The 23,631-nt window shown below is 34.4% G+C and overlaps 2 protein-coding genes and 1 pseudogene across 2 annotated transcripts; all 3 read left to right on the top strand.

Annotated features, from left to right (window-relative positions):
• The first annotated feature begins 817 nt into the window (after nucleotides 1–817).
• Nucleotides 818–3,642, top strand: LOC120123008 (uncharacterized protein At3g27210-like). The gene is made up of 3 exons (XM_039142027.1): nucleotides 818–1,119; nucleotides 2,461–2,541; nucleotides 2,880–3,642. The coding sequence occupies exons 1-3, from the start codon at nucleotides 987–989 to the stop codon at nucleotides 3,344–3,346; spliced, it is 681 nt and encodes a 226-aa protein (XP_038997958.1). The 5' UTR covers nucleotides 818–986; the 3' UTR covers nucleotides 3,347–3,642.
• Nucleotides 3,643–3,994: 352 nt separating this feature from the next.
• On the top strand, nucleotides 3,995–4,678 carry LOC120122961 (blue copper protein 1a-like). The gene is made up of 2 exons (XM_039141987.1): nucleotides 3,995–4,168; nucleotides 4,281–4,678. The coding sequence occupies exons 1-2, from the start codon at nucleotides 4,000–4,002 to the stop codon at nucleotides 4,661–4,663; spliced, it is 552 nt and encodes a 183-aa protein (XP_038997918.1). The 5' UTR covers nucleotides 3,995–3,999; the 3' UTR covers nucleotides 4,664–4,678.
• A 2,532-nt stretch (nucleotides 4,679–7,210) lies between these two features.
• Nucleotides 7,211–23,601, top strand: LOC120123039 (annotated as a pseudogene).
• Nucleotides 23,602–23,631: the final 30 nt, after the last annotated feature.

Below are 23,631 nucleotides of genomic sequence, written 5' to 3'. Positions count from 1 at the left end.
TAATAAAAATTTATTTGTGTTTATTTATTTAAAAATTATACGTTATTAATATATGTGTGTTTACCATTAAAATTATTTATAGATCTGTGTCTAAATGCAGTACATATTCGTGCTAGCTGGCACAAATGAAAGGAATCCAAGAATTAGATCCATACATATTTATTTATCCGTGCACGAGAAACAGCCATGAATTAGCATCTTATAAAGTAAAGAAATTGAAGAAATTCAAAGCTATAGAATGAATTCAATCAATTGATTCGAACATTATATATTAAATGTAAAAAAGAAAATAAGAATTTTCTAATGGTTGGTAAAAAAGATTAATAGATTTAATTTAAAAAAATGAATTTAATTATTTAGGTAAAAGAGTATTTAAAAATGGAAATGTGCGGGGAATTTTCTGTAATTCAATATTTTAATCATTGTTTAATTTGATACACACATAATTTTATTATAGAATAAAAAAATTATTTAATTATAGTTCATATTTTGTTGTTTTATATTATTAAAAATTTAATTTTACAAATTTAATATTTTCCATATTATTTTTAATATATTATTTTCTATATTTTTTACTAATGAAACTCCAATGGTGTAATTTTTAAAAGTTATAAATAAAGGAATACATTTTTGTCTGAATATTAACACTTTTAAAATTCTTCTTCAAATAATTTAATTGTCTTATTTTAAAATATAGGATTATCTTGATTTTTAAAATATTTATTTTTAAAAAAATTTATTTCATGCATCGCTTTGCTTATGGTTATTGCTGTGCTCAAGGGGGGAGGTTCTCATTGTCTACTCATTTAGCATAACGCCAATAAAACGCTCTCTCCCATTTATGCCTTCGGGTGTTGCAGTCTCCATTCACAAAAAAGGAAGAAACGCTTCATATTTTTCTCTGTTTTACTGAGTAACTGATGTCAAGGTTTTAAAGAGTTGCAGGTATCCCAAAAAAAAAAAAAAAACTAAAGAGAAAGAGAGAGATGGGTTCGTGTGTATCAGTGCATAAGAGCTCTCAAGAATCGGCCATGAAAATTGGACTCTCTTTTGGGTCTAAAACAGACAATCTCATCATCCCACCTTCACTTGTTAAGGAGAAACCCGATGCTGCCAACGGTGATTCTACTCTCAAATCTCAATCTTTTTTGTTTTATTTAGGTAAAAGGGAACATTTTCAGTTTTTTTATTCCCCTTTTTAATGTTTGTGGATTATGCTTTGCTTTGATGATATGATGTAAACGGATGCAAGGATTGTCAAAGTTGTTCTTTTTTTTACTATCAGTACTTCGATCTTGATAGCAAGTGATTTAGTTTTTTACTTTCTTAGAAACTGTATGTTTTTCAATGTCTGCAATGGATGTCTGCGTAATTGAAATTGGTATATGACTCTGTTGATTATGAGATAAATATGGTGCCTTTTCATTTTTTTTTGGGTTCAAATTTCTGGTTTTTCTCAAGGGGCATTAGCATTTCATTCTTAGCTTAAGTTTTAGGGCTCCATTCTCTTTCTCAGATTATTTAGACCCTTTCTTTGACTTCCCTCCTCCCCCTTCATCTCCATGTTGTAGTTTTACTTTTAAATTATTTACTAATTAATTCATTTTGGATTAGAGTTCAGTTCTTGACAATTTGTCTGATTTTTTTGAGGTACTCATCTTTTTTAGGGCCAATTTTCTTTTCGTTTTTCCATATTTTCAGCAGGGCATCATGTGGTAGATTTAGCTGCCCTTGGTGAAAAGCTTGTCAATGGATGGACCACTCTTTAAGGAAGAGCAATTGGTTTTAAGCAAGCTTTTCTTATGGATATAAAAAAACTCACAAGATGGACATTTTGGATTATGTTGTTCATTGTTGTGGTCCTTGCTATACCTATACGTAGAATTTGTGTTCAATTCAATGCAGTTGGCTGTGCATCACAGTGCTACTGATATCGATGTTAATGTCAGTTAAATATTGTAGTGATGACATTCTTCCGAATGCGAACAATATCGGCTTATGTTGTTGTGGTCCTTACTTGATGTTGAATTTATGTTCAATTCAATACTGTTGCCTATGTATCACAGGACTACTGGTATTTATATTAATGACAGTTAAATATCATAGAGATGACATTCTTCTGAAGCTAGTCTTGTTGTCTCTTAATAATGTACCGTTGCTATCGATTTTGATCATCTTGGCAGTGGGAATATGAAGTTCATTTCTGTAGAAATGAACTGCTGGTATGTTTCTAATAACAAATTGAGGTTGTATTGCGGACTTGGATGCTACAGTTTTCGAAATTTTTGTTTTTTACTCTGCTTTTCGTACATGTTGAATTTTCTTTCGAGATTGGAATTCATAGTCTATTGTTGTATATAGTAATGATCTACATCATGTTGATGCAGATTTTCATCTTGTTTCTAGATATGTTCTATCATAAGTATGCCAATGCGTAACGATGACTTTCTGTTTTTGCAGGTAGTGAAGATGAATCCTTTTTTGATTCCCGAGCATACCTGGATTTGGATTGTGATGACGATTTCTTCAGTGTTAACGGTGGTAAGGATATTAGACCGGTTTGAGTTGATTCGTATGGCAAGCTTTACATAATCACCATATCTGTTCATTTCTTTTATGTTATTTCCTACTGCACTCTTGTGTTTATGCTTATATAACACTTCGTTTTAGTTTTTATGGGAGTACCAGTGTCATAGGCCGGGACTATTGTTCCTTGGATGTTTTACGAGTAAAAGATCGAAATTTCTGCTAACTCCTGCTGGAATCACCGTGCTATCTCCATTGCCATTTTTTTTCCTTTTGAGAAATCAGTCTCTAGTTATCGTGTTTTTCTGATTGATTATTGTTGTCCGATCCAAATATTGTACATCTGTATGCAGATTTCACTCCATCTGGTGGTAATACCCCCCTACATCATAATAGCTTCTCCATGGAGGCACCTAGAAATTACAAGGCCACTGAGGATGGATCTCCTGGCTCAGCTTGGGAAACGTACCCTGGAAAGAAAAAGAAGCTGGTTGAACTATTCCGTGACAACATTAATGAAGATCAAGATGTTGTTCATGAGCTGAATGCCTCGATCAACCAGGACACTGCGAATAGAAAGCTCGAAGTCAAACCAAAAATCCAAGAAATACTACCTCCAAAATCTGCTGATGGTACCCCTCAAGTCTCTCGAACCAACTCCTGGTGTAGTAGTAAAAGGACTGCAAATGGTGATAACCTCATGTTTAAGGAGAAGCCTCTTAGCTCCACGCAAAGTTGCCTTCCTAGCTTGGTTTCGTGTAATAGTTTTAGCGAAAGGAAGAAGAAAATGAGCCCTGCAATAGTAAATTATAAACCTTAGTAGCCATCGGTTTCCCGGCAAGTAGGTTGAAGAAGCCCAGAACTTAAGTCCTAGAGTTCGTGCTCGCAATATAACATAGAAGTTTTCTCGGATATAATGAAGTATTGGGGGTAGGGGGTCATGATTACATATGGGATGTAATGAAGTCCCAGAGATTCGGGCAATGTAAAAAGCATTACATTAAATATATGACATCGAAAATATTATATATACATATGTTTGTAACTGCTGTGTATGAAATCCAAATTGTGGTTTACAGGTTCATCTGAAATAATAATATAAGTTATGGTATGTTACATTACCAGGAAAAGACCCCTTTGATGAAAATGATTGCCATCATAGCTTTGTTTAAACGCCAAGTTTCCATGACTTTATAACCAACTAGGTTTAGCTTTGCAGGCAATCCAGGAAAAAAGATAACCCAAAATTTTACACTTCTTTGGCATCAGTTTTCAACACATTTTTGGACATGGATACGATGGAATATCATATTCGTCACTCACACTCGAAATCGAATAACATTATTTCTTAATCTTGGATCAAAGTTTCACGGTACAATATATAAATTTTTCTTTTCCTTTATATGTATATATATAGCATTAGCAAGTTCTCAACAAAGGCCAAGGAGAGGAAGAAGTGAAGAAATGAGATTAATGGAGGGTAAGTCCAGAATTTTCTTCGTGCTATTCTTTCTGCTGCCATTAATAGCAAAACGAGCCTCTGCAACTCAACATGTGGTTGGAGGTAGCCAAGGTTGGGATGAATCAGTGGACCTTAACACATGGGCTTCGGGTCAAACATTCAAGGTCGGAGACCAACTTGGTACGTTAAATCTGGAATTTAAGCTCTTTGATACATTGCAATACTTAACTGTAACCATTATCATTGCCGATGAAGATGGATGAAAAGCTTTCATTTCTGTTTTGGGCAACAGTTTTCAAGTACTCCTCAGGGCTGCACAGCGTAGTGGAGCTCGGGAGCGGGACAGCGTACAAAAACTGCGACCTGGGAACATCATTAGACACCAAAAACACAGGCAACGATGTCGTGAAACTCAACAAGGTGGGCACTCGTTACTTCGCTTGTGGAACATTGGGCCATTGCGAGCAGGGCATGAAGATGAAGATCACCACCGTCGCCGGCAATGCTCCTTCCGAGCCAGCTTCCGCTGATTCTGGTGCTTTTACGCCTCATTCTTTCCCGTATTTCTTATGTTTTCTCCATTATTACTCACTATGCTTTATTTTCTGTTTTGAGATATTTTATTTAATTATGTTGTTTTGGAGATTTGGGATTTTAAATGTGAGCCATTATTGAATAATATATGTAATTTCTATTGTTATAAATAAATGAGTTGATTGGAGGCAGATTTCTTAATGAAATTATTACTCTAAGACAAATTATTATAGTATTTCATAACCGAAACAACTAATTATATAGTGATTCATTTATAAAATTATTTTAATTTCAATTATTATAATAATTTGTTTTTCCGGTTAAAAATTGATATCATAACAATTTCATAATTTTTATATAAGATTTCAACTAAAACTTATTTAATAATAACTTCCCATTGAATTAGCAACATTGGATTGTAATTTTAAGTACGAAGAAAACAATTTATAGGATCTATTCAAATATCGAGTTACTCATTCAATTCAATAAAGTTAAATAATGGTATTTGGAATAGAATTCTCAAAATTGGCAAACAAAGTCCATGGAAAGTTGAATTTTAACGAGATTCTATTGATGATTTCGCATCTTATAAGAAATATTTTAATATAATCACATTATTTTCTCTTTCAGAAAAAAGTCCACTATGGACTCTTACTTAACGAATAGTAATTAAAATTAATTTTATGATATGCAAGTAGTAGAAAGAATTAAATGAATATAATATATATTATATTTTAATAAAATATATAATGTGATATTTAAATTATAATTTCTTTGACAAGATAGAAATATTAGTTTATTAAAAACATTCAAATTATAAGGAGAATTTACAATCACAGCTGTAAATTTAAACACATAATAAGAACATATTCTTATAATCTTTAACATAAGAAATTATCTACTAAGATCAAAAAAGGATAATATAAGGAAAATGTTTAATACTTAACCAAACAAATTCGAACAAAATATAGATACGAATAGATCTGATTGTATCGAAAAACAAACCACAAAAATTTATCAATCTATTGAAAGACCACTGACAAATCGTAAATCAGAATCAAACGTGAGAAATCTATCCACGAACACAAATCGCATATCTAAATCCAATCTAAGGGTCTAAAGCAGAGAAGAAGATCAATATGATAACAAATGAGCGTTATCTTGATCAATCGTGGTGATGTTAGATTCAATCCTAAAAAAATATAAACGAAAATAACGATCAAACGATTGAAAACATGTCAAAAGATATATAAAAATGTATAACAAATACAAAATTATTAAAAATTAACAAAATAAGAAAAAAAATATATAATATAATAAAATAAAAAAATAATAAATATCGACGGTTAACGACCAACGTTAATGCCACCAATAATTATAAAATGAAGAAAATAAAAGATTGACAGCTGTATAAAAGAAGAAGAAGAAACTAGGGTTAGAAGCCTGCATATTAAAAATTAAATTATAATTTTTTTATCTTATTACACATCTATTAACTAGTACTCAATAATTATCAAATAAATTAAATTTTCCCAAATAAATCTCATTCTTAAATTATAATTATATGATATTTATATTTTGATAAAACATTTAATGTGATATTTAAATCATCAGTAGATTTTTAAGAATGATATTCATTTTAAATATAATTATGAAAATAGTTTCCAAACACCATTAATTTAAAAAATGACGTTATTTTAGATTATTTTAGGCATTAAAACTAAAATGGTGTTACATTTACATCATAATCACCAATCACATCATTATGTTATTATCATTTTAACGATTCATTAATATAATTGAAATAAAATTTAAATTCAATCATATTATTAAAATATTAAAAATTTAATAATATAAACGATAGATTGCTTAATTTAATGATATAGAATATAATTTAACCTAAATTAAAATAACTAAAAAAAATGAAATTTCAATTAAAAGAAAAAAATCTTTAAAAAATTTGCAGCCTTTTGACTGTGAAAGAAAAATGGAGTAAGCGGAGCGCAGCGTCTTTAGGGTGCGTTTGGTTCACGGAATGTAAGATTATCAGGAAATAAAATTACTAGAAATATTATATTTTATGTTTGAATGATTTAACAGAAATGTAAGATTATTGTGTTTGATTAAAAAAAAATTATTAGAATGTATATTTAACGAAATTGTCCTAATTATATATTTGTTTTTTAACAAGTTGAAAATATTTATATTTTCTTTAAAAAATTTAAATTCATAAAATTTATATATATATATTTTTTATAAAATTAAAAATATAAAAAGATTTAATGAAATGGTAAAATTTTATTTTAACTCTCTAGACTTCATATAAAATTAAATAAAATTTTAATTATAGATTTTTTTTTTGTAAATTTAAAATAATATAAGGATAAATTTATAATTTAACATTTATAGATTTTTATTATTCAACGAAAAAAGAATAATAATTTTTAAAAAATTAAACATTTTAATCTAAAATACTGATAATCTAATAATACCTTAAATAAAGGTAGATAATGATATTTCTGATAATATCTTAAAAAAAATTACTATTAATAATAAAATATTACTGAAAATGCCCGAATGATGGGATTTCAACTGTTGAGTTGAAATGTCTTCTCTCTTTTCCAGTTTCGATTTCTATAAGCAATTATTTTAAAGTTGCCGGAGGAGACGATCTCCATAGATTGCGTTATGGAGAAGGCATCGGGGCCTCACTTCTCCGTCCTCCGTAATCCGACCGCCACCTCTGCTTCCTCTCCCGCCTTCTCCGACACCAACGCTCCTCGTCAACCTTTCGTTATCGGTAGTCCTCACTTCTTTTTTAAGCAAACAAAGAAAAGAAAACTATTCTTCTTTAGCTCCTTCAAAATCATTTTCCCACAAGTAGCTGAATTTCGCGCCTTTTATTTTCTTTTTTATTTTGAGAAACTCAGTAGATCTGCTGTTTTGTTTGCCCGCCTCTAATTTTCTTCCATTTCTTAAAATTAAATAAAAAGAAAGATGTTTTTTCTTTAAAATAATAACGTTTTTTTACATTTTCGGGTAAATAAGCAGGGGTTTCAGTAGGCACAGCTTCTGGTAAAACGACAGTTTGTGACATGATCATCCAACAGCTTCACGATCACCGCGTTGTTCTAGTAATCAGGTTCAGATTCAAGTTAATTTGTTGCTGTGATTACCTGAAATTTATTGAACTTTTAGCTCACCTTTATTTTAATATTTTCTATGAATGCAGGATTCCTTTTCGTGGTTTAAATTCTGAAGAGTTATACGTGTTCACGAGTATAATTTGATCATCCTGGTATGTAAATTTGATATTGTTTGCTGAAATTGTTGTCTCATGTTATATTCAATGACATTTTTTTATTGTGCATCATTTTCTTTGTTTGTATAGATGCATTTGATACCGAACAGCTTCTGGATTGTGTTCAGAAGCTTAAAAGTGGGCAATCCGTTCAAGTCCCAATTTATGATTTTAAGCTTCATCGTCGATCTTCTGATAGCTTCCTACAGTTAATTAGTTCGTTGTTGGTGAACTTTGTTTAATAATTCTAGGACAAGCTCCTTGAATTCAGTTAAGAACTAATGATCATTGTTTCAGGCACGTGTATTATGCATTTTCCTTCTCCTTTCAGTTATTCAGTTCTTTACCTATTTGCAGAATATTTATGAAAATTCCTTGATGAGAATTCAATAGATGTCATTTTGCAAACTTATTAGAATCTGTCCGTGTTTAATACATTGTCAGTGAATGCTTCTGATGTCATAATTTTGGAAGGAATTCTTGTTTTCCATGACCAGCGTGTCAGGAACCTTATGAATATGAAGATCTTTGTTGACGCATGTTTGACTTCTTTTATCTAATTCTTACCACCATAGCATCTCCAGTGATTGAATTAGACATTGGTACATTCACATTCCGTTACTCAAAATCTATAATCATGCGTAGCTGTCAAGGTTAAACAACTTGCAACTGTTACCAACCGCTAAAAACAAAAATCATGACCAAGTTTCAATCACATGAAATATAAGATTGATAGAACAAAATATAATTAAATGTATATCCAGAAAAGGATTATGTTTGGAAACCATGTATAAAACGTGCTCAAGGTCAAATTGTGAATTAATACTCACTATAGACAGCTTTAAGTTTTAAATAGACTATGAACTTCCAGCCAGCAAAAGAGGAATTCTTAGCTACAGTTGTTTTCTGAAAGCCAACCGAAATCAAATCAGTTTTAGAAATTTTAATTTTGGGTTCTTCGATCCTGGGGGAATGTCACAAACAAATTACTCTAAGAATATTATAGCTGGTTGCACTTAGACTAGTTGCATGAGTTTGCTTGCGTTTGTGTGTAACTTGAGCTTGTATTTCCTTTAGTGTATCTGTTTCCTTTTTTTTTTTAACTCTGACCATGTTTTCTTCTTTCTTGCTCTCATGGGTTGTAATGCTCACTAATTTATTTGGCAATGTGTTGTAGATGCTGATGTGAGGCTTGCTCGTACAATAAGATGAGACACAGTTGAGAGGGGGAGAGACGTAAATTCTGTTCTTGAACAAGTAAGCCTGTCTATACTACGATTTGCTTTCTAATTTAATACTTTGAGAAAATATTCCTGAAAGAGTATAAATCCCTGGGGTTAACAATTTTGCTTTTACTTAGTTTTTTCAAGCATTTTGATAATCACATTGCAATACTGTGTTATTTCTGCAGTATGCAAAGTTTGTCAAGCCTGAATTTGATGATTTTGTGCTTCCATCCAAGAAGTATGCTGATGTCATTATCCCTCGAGGAGGTGGTAATCATGTTGCTATTGATTTAATTGTGCAACATATCCGCACTAAGCTAGGTCAGCATGATCTCTGCAAAATATATCCCAATGTTAATGTAATTCAGTCCACATTTCAGGTATGTCTCACGGTCTATCTCTATAATTTTTCTGCTATAACTTTTTTCATCATGTAGAGTAACAGATGTATTTGGTGTAATTTTAATTCTTATGTAACCTGTTTATTTTTAATATACCGAGGTACTCTTTTCCTCCTTCCGCTACTCGGTTCTTCCTTCGGGAATGGGACTATGAGGGAGGTTTTAATGAGGCCTTCTACTTCTATCAAAAAAAGATAGAGAAAATAACCTCAGTGACCAAAAAAGTCTTATAATATACGATTTTAATCAATTTTTTTTGGATTTGCCAAAATGACCAACTAAATCGCAATTATTACCATCGCAATACTGAATTTTAAATTCGCAATTCGATTCTGAATTCGCAACAGGTTTTAATTTCGCAACACAAATGTTTTGGGTATAACTACGCAGCAGCAGCAACTCATAACCTAAATCCCTATATCGCAACTCATTCCATCTCCATCTATCACTCTCTCCGGCGACATCCGTTCCTATATCCAACGACATTCTTCCCCATCCGACAATAGATTTTAATTTCGCAGCTCGTTTGTTTAGTAAATTAATTTACAATAATGAAATCATCTAATGTTGATCATGTTTAGATAGATTTGTGTTTTGGAGAGTAATGGGAGAATGTTCATGGTATTTTCATATTACCCATGAATCTTCAACTAAAACTGTCATTAAAAAATTAAAAAATTAAACTTAATTGTTCGTGTTACAAATCGTGTTACAAATGAAATTAAACGATTTGCTTACATTAGTGTTTCAAGTGATGATGTTACATTGTATTGTTAAACCTAGAAGTAGTGAAGTTAGGTCAGTAGCGGGTAGTAATCAATTAAGTTTTTCAACCCCAGTTTATGGTGCTCAAAATTAATGGTTCCACCACAATTTCATCACCAAGCAAATATTATTTCACCACATTTTCAATATCAAACACAATCTCAAAACTCACAACTTTTCCCTAATTCAAATCCCAATCAACTTTCAGCACCAAATTCCGGTTTTCGTATTAACCAGTTAGACGATGATGAGCCAACAGAAAAAATTGTGAGTACTAGTCAGTATTCGAAATTTGATCTTGGTCAATACTCGGACTTTGATCTTGGTCAATACTCGGATTTTGATGATTTTTCAGAAGAATAAACAAACTCTGCGTGTAATGATTTTGATATTTGTCAATACCCGAACTTTGATGATGAAACAGCCGTTGCCGAGAAAGATGATGATAATGAGGAGGAAGTTGCGATTTTCATTTCGCATTGCGATAGTCATTTTTGCCTTCAACATAGCAGATTGAAATCAACAAAATCAATCATTACATTTCAATCAATTAAACAAGCACAAATAAGAATTATGCTCACATCAATTAAACAAATCAACTTTTACAAATCATTTTTTACAAATCAATTAAACAATAAAAAAATAAGCAATAATTCTTATTTCCTCATCTACTATTGAATCAACTTTTGCACTCATACATCATTTTCACGCAGTTCACTTCTGAGATTAACCTGCAGAAACCAAACATTTGCTCAAACAACACTTTCTACACATCTAAAACCTACAAACAATAAATTATTGAATTTTAGGTACTTAACCAAACATTTTCAAACTAAAAGTCAATAAACTTACTAATTGTTTATGAACATTTTTATAAAGCGGATGCAGGTAGGCAGCGTCTCGTATATATCGATCTAGTCATATAATGCTGAAACCACAAGCCTACTGCAGCTCTATCTCTATCGGTGGGAGGTAGATACTTTATACTTCCTGTGATAAAACGCTCCAACGCCAAGCATACGAGAGGACCAAAATCCCCTCTGGCTCATTCCGTTTGTTGTGGTGCGGTCTCGTCTCTGCTAACTGTAATATTGAGCTTCTTTAGCTTCTTGTTTCCAGAACGAGTCCAATAATTTATCGCATCCAAGAATTTAGCCAAATGAGAGCTTCATCCCTTAATAATATCTCTTAAATCAGTCAATGATATGTAATTTATCATGTTGTCATATACTATTGCCTTAAGGGATAGGAGCTGAAGCTCGACGAGAAGTCAATGTTTACGTTCCAAAACAGGGATAAACACCTGCAATCATAAGTAATAATTCATTCATTTGCGCATTTATTTATGAATACCTTTAAACTCAATCTAAAATAAATATTAACCTTATCGACCTCCCACCATGCAGGATAAAGATTAGCTTGTCAATTGCCCAACGCAAATGATTCATCTCGTTGATTCTTCAAGTGAACGGCGTTAAAAGACGTCGGCATAATTGTATATCGTGTATTTCTTTTATTTTTCTTAAGTTTCCTAATTATTAGAAGACTTGACACACACGCATCGATATGCTGTTTTACAAAAAAATACATATATTAGTGACTTACATAAATTTAAAAAAATAATCAAATTGAAATATAAGAAAAATATAAGACTTACCCCTCCATAAATAGCCATTGTCTTAAACCCTAATAATACGCCCCACCAAGACTGTCAGCAACAAATGATATCTCGTTGATCTTCATACGGCGTAAAAGACGTCGCATAATTGTATATCGTGTATTTCTTTATTTTTCTTAAGTTTCCTAATTATTAGAGACTTGACACACACGCATCGATATGCTGTTTTACAAAAAAAAAATATATTAGTGACTTACTAAATTTAAAAAAATAATCAAATTGAAATATAAGAAAAATATAAGACTACCCCTCCATCGAAATAGTCATTGTCTTCGACCCCTATAATACGCCCACCAAGACTGATCAAGCAACAAATAGATATCAGTTGAGCTTCCATATGTCAGTGAAACCCCTGGCTCCGCTCATGTAGATAAAATCAACTGCGGTCTTAGCCCAAAGGGTGTTATCCAGAATTGTGTCCGTAGTTGTCTCTCTCCACTTTAGATACCGGAATGGTACTGGCCGGTAACTCATACGAGAGCCAACTCTCATCCATCATATCCGGCACGTCAGAGGGTTTCTCAAGAATCTTACATATGACGCAATGTGAATCGGGCTCTTGAATGGTGGGAGGGACCTCTTCAACGACGACAGTGGCCTCTTGAACGGTGGGAGGGGGCTCTCGAGGAATGATAGGGGCTTCTTCAACGATAGGAGTGGACTCTTGAGGGATGACAGGCGAGTCGGGTTTCTTCTTGCGGTGTCTTCGCACTATTGGTGTGTACGGAGACTTAATAGCACGTGCACGCCGTCTGATGCGTGAACTCCGTCGTGCAAGAAAAACCCGACGTAAAGCATCCACCTTATCGGGCCGCTAATAATTAAATACAAAAATCAATAAATAAACAGACATGATTTTTAAAGAATTGGCAGCAACCGAATAAATTTACTTCAACCAAAAGACAAAGAAAAGACAAATACTAACTTCACAGTGTTAAAGAAAAACAGTTTAGTAGTATTGCAGCAACCGAATAATTTACTAAGCAATTTAAGTGAAATGGTTAATCTAAGTGAAATTACGAGTAAATTTATCATCAAGTTAAATATGGAAAATCTTAAATTTACCTCGTTGCGTAGAGTATTAACCTCATTCTGCAACGATACTACCATCTCACGTATAGCGACAACCTCACCACGTAAAGTAGACACCTCCACACGCCATGCACCATCGTTATCGCGTAGAGTACCGATCTCCTCACGCAAGGCATTGACCTCATCACGTAACTCCCTTGACTCATCCAATGGAGGTGGAGAACAGGGAGATAGAAGTCGTGGCATCTTTGCCGGTCGCCTATCATGAGGTGATGGTGGAGAAGATGCTCGATGATGTGACGGGATAGGTGATGGCTCTCGTTGTAGAGGTGTATAGTCAGGTCGATCAGGTGATGGCTCTCGAAGTGGAGGTTGTTCATCATTCGTGCCATCAAAAAAACGTTAACTAGCTTGCCACTAATCAGTGGCAAGCTTAGCCTCCGTGGGTGTCAGTCTCTGTAATTGAGTGTTGGCCTCCTAAAAATATAAAAACTCAAACAAAGTTAAACGTCTACTATTAATAACTTGTTTATATATGATAGTATTTGTGTTAACTTACATTATTTATTGTTGCATATTGTATTATGTCTTCTCAATCCAACAGACGTTTCCTCTTCCAGGAAATAGCCCTAGGAATATCATTTGAAGTTTTTAATGCATATATCCGCATGCTGGGGAAAGCCTCGAATATCCAAATCTACAAACAATATAATAACAAACATTAGTAATTGTTAAATAATTAATTATAATTTTGAAAACATTATATAGAAATTCTTACCTTAAAAGCCCAAACAAAGCCTGACAAAATGTATTTCGACCTATCGCCACGCAAACTTTTGCGGTCATCAAAGGCAGACGACAACTTAGTCCAGGTAGCTTTCCATATATACAAACCCCACGGAAATAGATTACATGCATTTAGGTCATCTACCAATAATATTAGCTCCTGAGGAATAGGTTGTCTGGCCTCTCTGCTTAAAAAACCAGCATACAAAAGTACTAGAAGGCATACTCAGACAAATCGACGTCATTCATCCGAGTAAAACCATCTTTCTTATTAAATAATTTCTTCAGGTCGTCGACGTGTAAGTTCGGCTTCTCTATTGACTCATCAGGAAAAACCCGGGATAACCATGATGGGCGGGTGCTATGATGAGTGTACCGGCCTATATCATCGTGTCCGAATCGTAGACCAGTGATTAAGCAGAACTCCTTCCGCCCAAAACAAGTATACGGCGGTGGAAAATAAAACCATATCTCTTCCTCACCAAATTGTATATTGTCGGGTAGATCGTTAGTCATAGTCTGAAGCCACAAATGGGTCAAATTAACATCTCCACCCGGATGCTGTACTCTCAGCCATGGCCCGAAACAGGTTTCCTCAAACAATTTTCCTTAATGTCAATGAAGCCGAAAAAATTTTCTACAAAAACAATAAACATACCAAGTTAGATATACTAAAAACTATACTGTGAAGATATACAAAAAATTTACGGATACGCATTACGATTTACGTATTCTCGTGTTGCAAATTTTAGTTTCAAGAATAAACTATTACTCTTTATGTTTATTGTTTTTGATGTATCTTCACAGTGTAGTTTTTGGTATATCTAACTTGGTATGTTTATTGTTTTTGTAGAAATTTTTTTCGGCTTCATTGATATTAAGGAATAAAGTTAGCTTAGCCACTACAATTGCTTCGAAGCTTTCACCTGCACAAAGAAAATTATTTGAGGAAACTGTTTCGGGCCATGGCTGAGAGTACAGCATCCGGGTGGAGATGTTAATTTGACCTATTTTGGTTTCAGACCATGACTAGCGATCTACCCGACAGTATACTACGTGGTAAGGAAGAGATATTGTTTCATTTTCCACTGGCGTATACTTGTTTTGGGCGGAAAGGAGTTCTACTTAATCACTGGTCTACGATTCGAACACGATGATGTAGGCCGGTACACTCGTCATAGCACCCGCCCATCATGGTTATCCCGGGTTTTTTCTGATGAGTCAATAGAGAAGCCGAACTTACATGTTGTCCGAGTATGCCTTCTAGTATTTTTGTATGCCGGCTTTTTAGGCAGAGAGGCCAGACAACCTATTCCTCAGGAGCTAATATTATTGGTAGATGACATAAATGCATGGAATCTGTTTCCATGGGGTTCATATATATGGAAAGCTACCTGGACTAAGTTGTCGTCTGTCTTTGATGACCGCAAAAGTTTGCGTGGCGATGAGTAGAAATACATTTTGCCAGGCTTTATTTGGACTTTTAAGGTAAGAATTTTTATATAATGTTTTCAAAATTATAATTAATTATTTAACAATTACTAATGTTTTTTATTATATTGTTTGTAGATTTGGATATTCGGTTTTCCCCAACATGCGGACATATGCGTTAAAAACTTTAAATGATATTCCTAAGGCTATTTCTTGGAAGAGGAAACGTCTGTTGGATTGGGAAGACTTAATACCATATGCGAAAATAATGTAAGTTAACACAAATACTATCATATAAACAAGTTATTAATAGTAGACGTTTAACTTTGTTTGAGTTTATATTTTTAGGAGGCCAACACTCATTACAGAGACTGACACCCACGGAGGCTGAGCTTGCCACTGATTGGTGGCAAGCTAGTCAGCGTTTTTTTTATGGCACGAATGATGAGCAGTCTCCACTTCGAGAGCCATCACCTCACCCAGAGCTATCACCTGATCGACCCGACTATACACCTCTACAACGAGAGCCATCACTTATCCCGTCACATAATCGAGTCTCTTCTTCACCATCACCTCATGATAGGCGACCGGCAAAGATGCACGACTTCTATCTCCCTGTTCTCCACCTCTACGGGATGAGTCAAGGGAGTTACGTGATAAGGTCAATGCCTTGTGTGAGGAGATCGGTATTCTACGCGATAACGATGGTGCATGGTGTGTGGAGGTGTCTACTTTACGTGGTAAGGTTGCCACTCTACGTGAGATGATAGTATCGTTGCAGAATGAGGTTCATACTCTACGCAACTAGGTAAGTTTAAGATTTTTCATATTTAACTTGATGATAAATTTACTCGTAATTTCACTTATATTAACCATTTCACTTAGATTGCTTAGTAAATTTATTCGGTTGCTGTCAATACTGTTAAACTGTTTATTATTTAACACTGTGAAGTTAGTATTTGTCTTTTCTTTTGTCTTTTGGTTGAAGTAAATTTATTCGGTTGCTGCAAATTCTTTAAAATATCATGTCTGTTTATTTACTGATTTTTGTATTTAATTATTTAGCGGACTGATAAGGTAGATGTTTTACGTCGGGTTTTTCTTGCACGACGGAGTTCACGCATCAGACGGCGTGCACGTGCTATTAAGTCTCTGTACACCCCAATAGTGCGAAGACACCGCAAGAAGAAGCCCGACTCGCCTGTCATCCCTCAAGAGTCCACTCCTATCGTTGAAGAGTCCCCTATCATTCCTCGAGAGTCCCCTCCCACCGTTCAAGAGGCCACTGTCATCGTTGAAGAGGTCCCTCCTACCATTCAAGAGCCCGATTCACATGGCGTCATATGTAAGATTCTTGAGAAATCCTCTGACGTGCCGGACATGATGGAAGAGAGTTGGCTCTCGTATGAGTTACCGGCCAGTACCATTCCGGTATCTGAAGTGGAGAGGAGAAAACTACCGGACACAATTATGGATAACACCCTTTGGGCTAAGACCACAGTTGATTTTTATCTACATGAGCGGAGCCAGAGGTGTTCACTGACATATGCAAGCTCAACGATGATATCTATTTGTTGCTTGATCGGTCTTGGTGGGACGTATTATTAGGGGTCGAAGACAATGGCTATTTCGATGGAGGGGTAAGTCTTATATTTTTCTTATATTTCAATTTGATTATTTTTTTAAAAAATTTATGTAAGTTACTAATATATGTTTTTTTTTTGTAAAACATATCGATACGTGGGTGTCATGTCTTCTAATAATTAGGAAACTTAAGAAAAATAAAAGAAATACACGATATACAATTATGCCGACGTCTTTTAACGCCGTTCACTTGAAGAACCAACGAGATGAATCATTTGCGTTGGACAATGGACAAGCTAAGCTTTATCTGCATGGGGAGGTTGATAAGGTTAGTATTTATTTTAGATTGAGTTTAAAGGTATTCATAAATAAGTGCGCAAATGAATGAATTATTACTTATGATTGCAGGTGTTTATCCCTGTTTTGAAACGTAAACATTGGTTTCTCGTCGAGCTTCAGCTCTCATCCCTTAAGGCAATATATATGACAACATGATAAATTACATATAATTGGCTGATTTAAGAGATATTATTAAGGGATAACTCTCATTTGGCTAAATTCTTGGATACGATAAATTATTGGACTCGTTTTGGAAACAAGAAGCCAAAGAAGCTCAATATTACAGTTAGCAGATACGAGACCGCACCACAACAAACGGAAGGAGTCAGAGGGGATTTGGTCCTCTCGTATGCTTGGCGTTGGAGCGTTTGATCACAGGAAGTATAAAGTATCTACCTTCCACCGATAGAGATAGAGCTGCAGTAGACTTGGTTTCGGCATTTTATGGCTAGATCGATATATACGAGACGCTGCCTACCTGCATCCGCGTTATAAAAATGTCAATAAACAATTGGTAAGTTTATAGGCTTTTGGTTTGAAAATGTTTGGTTAAGTATCTAGAATTTAATAATTTACTGTTTGTAGGTTTTAGATGTGTAGAAAGTGTTGTTTGAGCAAATGTTTGGTTTCTGCAGGTTAATCTTAGAAGTGAGCTGCGTGAAAATGATGTATGGTTGCAAAAGTTGATTCAATAGTAGATGAGGAAATAAGAATTATTGCTTATTTTTTGATTGTTTAATTGATTTGTAAAAGTTGATTTGTTTAATTGATGTGAACATAATTCTTATTTGTGTTTGTGATTGAAATGTAATGGTTGATTTCAATCTGTTATGTTGAAGGCAAAAATGAATCGCAATGCGAAATGAAAATCGCAACGCGAAACTAAAATCACAACGCGAAACTAAATTCCCGTTGCGATTTTCATTTCGCTTTGCGATTCCTCGTTGCGATTTTCATTTCGCATTGCGATTCTCTCGTTGCGATTTTCATTTCGCATTGCGATAGTCATTTCCGCGTTGCGATATTCATATTCGCGTTGCGATTCTCGCGTTGCGATAGTAATTTTCGCGTTGCGATAGACATTAAGATGATTGCGAACGTCATTTTGTGTTGTCGATATACTTCTGTAGTGTAGCAATCCATAGCGTATGCGCTTGAATCATCTTGGTTTAGATGAAGAGAAACTTTTATAACATGGCCACACGGATAACTAGATGTTTGTCATTTCATACAACTACACGTCTTTGCATTTAGATCGATAAGCCTATTTAAGTTATTATTCAGTACTTCAAACAAAGTGTTTGAACATGGTTCAACTCTCCATGACGTTGACTTCACAAAACGTTTCGTTATCTTTTTTTTTGTCCATGGTATAACACGATGTTCCAATATTCCTGTAAATTTAAATAAATAATACTTAGTAAAATATATGATAAGTTACGAATTTAAATAAATAATACCTGCATGGTTTTTTTTCTTGTAGTACACTGTTGAATAGAGGCTCGAAAAAACCATTAACATAGTAATGGGTAATTTCCGGGAATGACGACTTAGAGCGTTGATTGATTCTGCACTATTAGACGTCATGAAACCATATCTTGCTCCAAGTTGATGTACTCTTGACCATCTTTCAAACCCGACATATTCTAGTGTTTGAGCACACAGAGGCAAAACACGTCTTAAACAGTTTATATACTTATTAAAATCCACTTCCCGATAAGCTTTTACAGCCTTCCAGTATGTCCATTTGTGATTTTTTATACCAGCAGACTTTGATTTTAGATTTCTATACAAATGAACACCACAAAGTCCATGAAAAACATCTGGGAAACACCTTCTAACAGCGTTGTCAATTGAGTTTGCCCTATCGGATATGATTGTCAGATTATTAATAGGACTTATGCAATCCCTAAGATGCCCCATAAACCATGTCCATGAATCAGAAGTTTCAGATTTGTCAACCCCGTAAGATATTGGCAGTATCTCATTGTTAGCATCCATGGCTACTGCTAATAAGTTTACTCCAAGGTATCGACCTTTTAAATGTGCTCCGTCAACTATAATAACTGGGCGCATGCAATTAATAAACGAACGAATTTACAAAATCATATACACAAGAAATATAATCATTTAAATGTGAAATGCATGTAACTAACAAAAATGAGTCAACAAAATTATATTGATTTACTAACCGCAGCACCAATGGCGATAAACAGCAACTCAAAGCGTCCATCTCTATCTGTTTTGATATGAGTTACCGACCCAGGATTTTTTAGCTTTAAATTGTGACAATAAGCCGGCAGTTGGGCAAACGATGTTTCTGACGACTCCCTCAACAATTCCAAGGCATAACATTTGGCTCTCCAAGCTTGAGAATATGAGATACTAATCTTGAACCGAGCATTCATGTCAGTCATAATTTCATGTCCTCGATATACCCTACCATTCAAAAACATTAACTCAGCCAGAAAACCACCCAACACCTTTTTGTTTATCTGTCTATGGTGAGGAAAAACTTGGGTTCTTGAACATGTATGTTTATCAATAAAAGTCCTAACTTGAAACATTTCACAATCTTTTATCCTCTTTGCAATCATACGCCACATACAGTTTTTGTCAATCATACACCTTGTTTCGAAACGATCTTTGCTTGATTTGTTAACTTTTAGTTGATAGTCATCTTCCACACATTTCGTATACAACGCTATCTTCAAGTCTTCATTTGTATCAAAACAATCATCTTTCTTGATACGAATAATTTTTGTGTAACAATCAACTGCTATCTTTACCAACTCTTCTTCCGGTATCTGAAGTAATTCTGGCATATTCCAGTTATACTCCCGTGACATTTTCTTCGGGGACTTTTATTTGGGGATTTCTTCTTTTCTTTTCTTTTTCAGTGTTATATGAATTACAGAATGAATGTTCAACATGTTCATTTACAGTCGTAACTTCTTCCTCATTATCATCAACATCTTCCTCGGCAACGGCTGTTTCATCATCAAAATTCGGGTATTGACCAATATCAAAATCATTACACACAGGGTCTGTTTCTTCTTCTGAAAAATCATCAAAATCCGAGTATTGACCAAGATCAAAGTCCGGGTATTGACCAAATCAAATTTCGAATACTGACTAATACTCACAATTTTTTCTGTTGGCTCATCATCGTCTAACTGGTCAATACGAAAACCGGAATTTGGTGCTGAAAGTTGATTGGGATTTGGATTAGGGAAAGATTGTGGGTTTTGAGATTGTGTTTGGTATTGAAAATGTGGTGAAATAATATTTGATTGGTGATGAAATTGTGGTGGAACCATTAAATTTTGAGCACCATAAACTGGGGTTGAAAAACTTAGTTGATTACTACCCGCTACTTACCCAACTTCACTACTTCTAGGTTTAACAACATACAATGTAACATCATCACTTGAAACACTAATGTAAGCAATGAATCGTTCAACATCTTCATTGTCGGTTAACAAATAAACTTTACCATTTCTCTGATAAAATAGCCTAAATCCACTTAGGGGCTCTAAATTCAATTTATTTGCAACACGTAACATTATAATTTTATAAGTTAACTTTTTTAATGACAGTTTTAGTTGAAGATTCATGGGTAAAGACATATATTGTAAAACACCATGAACATGATCAACATTAGATGATTTCATTATTGTAAATTAATTTACTAAACAAACGACCTGCGAAACTAAAACCTGTTGCCGGATGAGGAAGGATGTCGTTGGATATAGGAACGGATGTTGCCGGAGAGAGTGATAGATGGAAATGGAATGAGTTGCGATTTAGGGATTTAGGTTATGAGTTGCTGCTGCTGCGTAGTTATATACCCAAAACATTTGTGTTGCAAAATTAAAACCTGTTGCGAATTCAGAAATCGAGTTGCGAATTTGAAATTCAGTATTGCTATAGTCAGAATCTCGTTGTGATTTACGTAATCGCGTTGCGATTTACGTAATCGCGTTGCGATTTACGTATTCGCGTTGCGAATTAAGAAAATCGCAACGCGATAGTCAGAATCGCGTTGCGAATCTGAAAACTGATTTGCGATACCGGAGATCGCGTTGCGAATTATCGATCGCATTGCGATTTAGTTGGTCATTTTGGCAAATCCAAAAAAAGTTGGTTAAAATCGTATATTATAAGGCATTTTTGGTCACTGAGGTTATTTTCTCAAAAAGATATATGCTATTTGCTGCCATTTCTCATTAAATGAAAGCATAGAAATTTTCATTTGTGCTATGTTCATCTCTGGATCTTTCATGTGTCAAAGTTCCCATTTTTTTGTTGCTAGGTAATGAAGATTGGCACGTCTGGATAGACAACAAAATAAAAGATTAAAATAAGAAAATTTACCTTAAGTGTAGTTTTTCTAATTATTTGTATGACATCCCACTTATATACTCAAACTCATTCCTAGTTTAACGTTTAACTTGTTTGTAGCTTTATGTCTGGTTTTTTCTTTTTCCGAAATTAAAAAAAAAGTTCACATGTAATACTTACTGTTCAGATTAGAGGAATGCATACGCTGATTAGAGACCAGGACATTTCTAAGCATGATTTTGTCTTATATTCAGATCGGCTTATTCGTCTGGTACATTTTGCTTTAATCTTACGAATAAAGCGTGTTTTATTTTTGCAAGTGTTTTTAAAATGAATCATATAATAGTTTGTTGAATTTGATTTAGGTGGTGGAGTATTGTCTTGGACATTTGCCCTTCATTGAAAAGCAAGTAGTAACACCCAGGGTTTCAAAAAACGTTCCGCGACCACGATCTCGTCCGTGATATAGCGGTTTCACCGCCGTCCGAGTTACCCGCTACACCCACAATAGAGCCCGCGACGGCCACAATCACAGTAAACCAAAAATGATAAAAAATGCGATCGCGATTTGAAACTCTGGTAACACCCACAGGTATGTTTAATCAAATAACGGTGTCAGTTTTTTCTGTCATTTATGGAAACTTCCAGTTCTTTCTGAGAACGTACAACTGGGAGATGTCCAACAAGAATGATGGAATTCTGTTAATTTTAAGATGTTTTATCATGGAAACAATTAACATTTCGCATACCTTTGAAACTTGCTGCTATTTCTTTTCAGCAACGGTATATACTGGAGTTGATTTTTGCAAAAAGTTGTGTGGCGTTTCCATTGTTCGAAGGTGAGCTTTCGACCAGGTATTGGTTTCGTCAGTTTTATTAATTGACAGCGGACCTTGTTTAATCAAAATGGGATATTGGACTATCTTCTATTGCATGTGATAAAGATATTACGAATCTAATTTCAGGTTTTCCTCCTGTCTTTATCTGGATGTTTGTTAAATGCTTTGATATTTACTTATCTACCTTTATCATTTTTATATTTCTATTCTTTATTTCTGCGACAGTGGTGAAAGCATGGAAAACGCATTACGTGCATGTTGCAAAGGAATAAAAATTGGAAAAATCACCGTGAGGAGATGATGGCAAACAGGTTAGTAATGTCTTTGCAATCTTTAAGATGTTAAGTATTACATATGATTAATTCTCAACCATTTATCTGCTTTCTTGATTTTGCTTAGCTTATATACGAGAAGCTTCCCAAGGATATTTCAGAGCGGCATGTTCTTCTTATCCAGTTCTTGCTACAGGTAAGCTTGTTTCTTGATCCATTCCTCATACCTACCGTTGTTGGTATACTTTTGCAAGAGTAAGCCAAGGAAAATAAGGTCGTCCGGAAGCTTTTCAACGTCTGTTTTCTCCTTTGATTAATGAGTCGGCTTGAGTGGAAAGAATTAGTCGAGAAAGATCATAAAAAGCAATTTCTTCTGGCTATCAAATTAAGAATATTGCTGAATATTTCTGAAAAAAGGATTGTTGCCAAATCAAGTTCAAGTCCCCAGAAATGCATATAGAGTTTTTGTCTCTCTTCATTTGATCGACTGAATTATGCTTTCCAATGGGAAATCATTTCGATGACTTACTCGGCTAACCATGCCATCGAACTACTCATTCAAAAAGGAGTTCCACAATCTCACACTATATTTCTGAACCTCATCTCTGTGAGTTTATGTTGGCTGCAAAATATCGGCCAGTCCTTCCTTTCGACTTTCTATCTTATGTACTGGTTCCGGTCCTAATTTTCGTTTATCCACAGGCACCTGAAGGAATTCAATGTGTTTGTAAACGGTTCCCATCGCTTAAAATTGTTACTTCAGAAATCGACGTTGAACTAAATGAGGAGTATTGTGTTATACCAGGCTTGGGTGAGTTTGGCAATCGGTACTTTGGCATCAATGACTAATCCACCATGGTCTGCAAGTTGCAATACCAGTATCAGACGGACCAGTTGCTTGAACAAGTAATATTCTAAAACATATACATGCGATTAGCTTACCCGGCTCGGATCATTGTACTTCATCAAGCATCTTGAAAGAAGTCGCAACGATCCCGAGATCTTTTATTTTGGTTTCATGCTACCGTAATTGCTCGAATATTTTAGCTCGGATTGAAGAATACTGGGACAAAGTGAAGTCCTTGGAGTTTGTTCAAAAACTGAAAAGCCA

The sequence above is a fragment of the Hibiscus syriacus genome, unplaced genomic scaffold (assembly GCF_006381635.1).
Source record: "Hibiscus syriacus cultivar Baekdansim isolate YM2019G1 unplaced genomic scaffold, ASM638163v2 tig00110388_pilon, whole genome shotgun sequence".
Classification (NCBI taxonomy): domain Eukaryota; kingdom Viridiplantae; phylum Streptophyta; class Magnoliopsida; order Malvales; family Malvaceae; genus Hibiscus; species Hibiscus syriacus.
The sequence above is the reverse complement of the archived record's forward strand: the minus strand, read 5'-3'. Positions and strand labels throughout refer to the sequence as shown.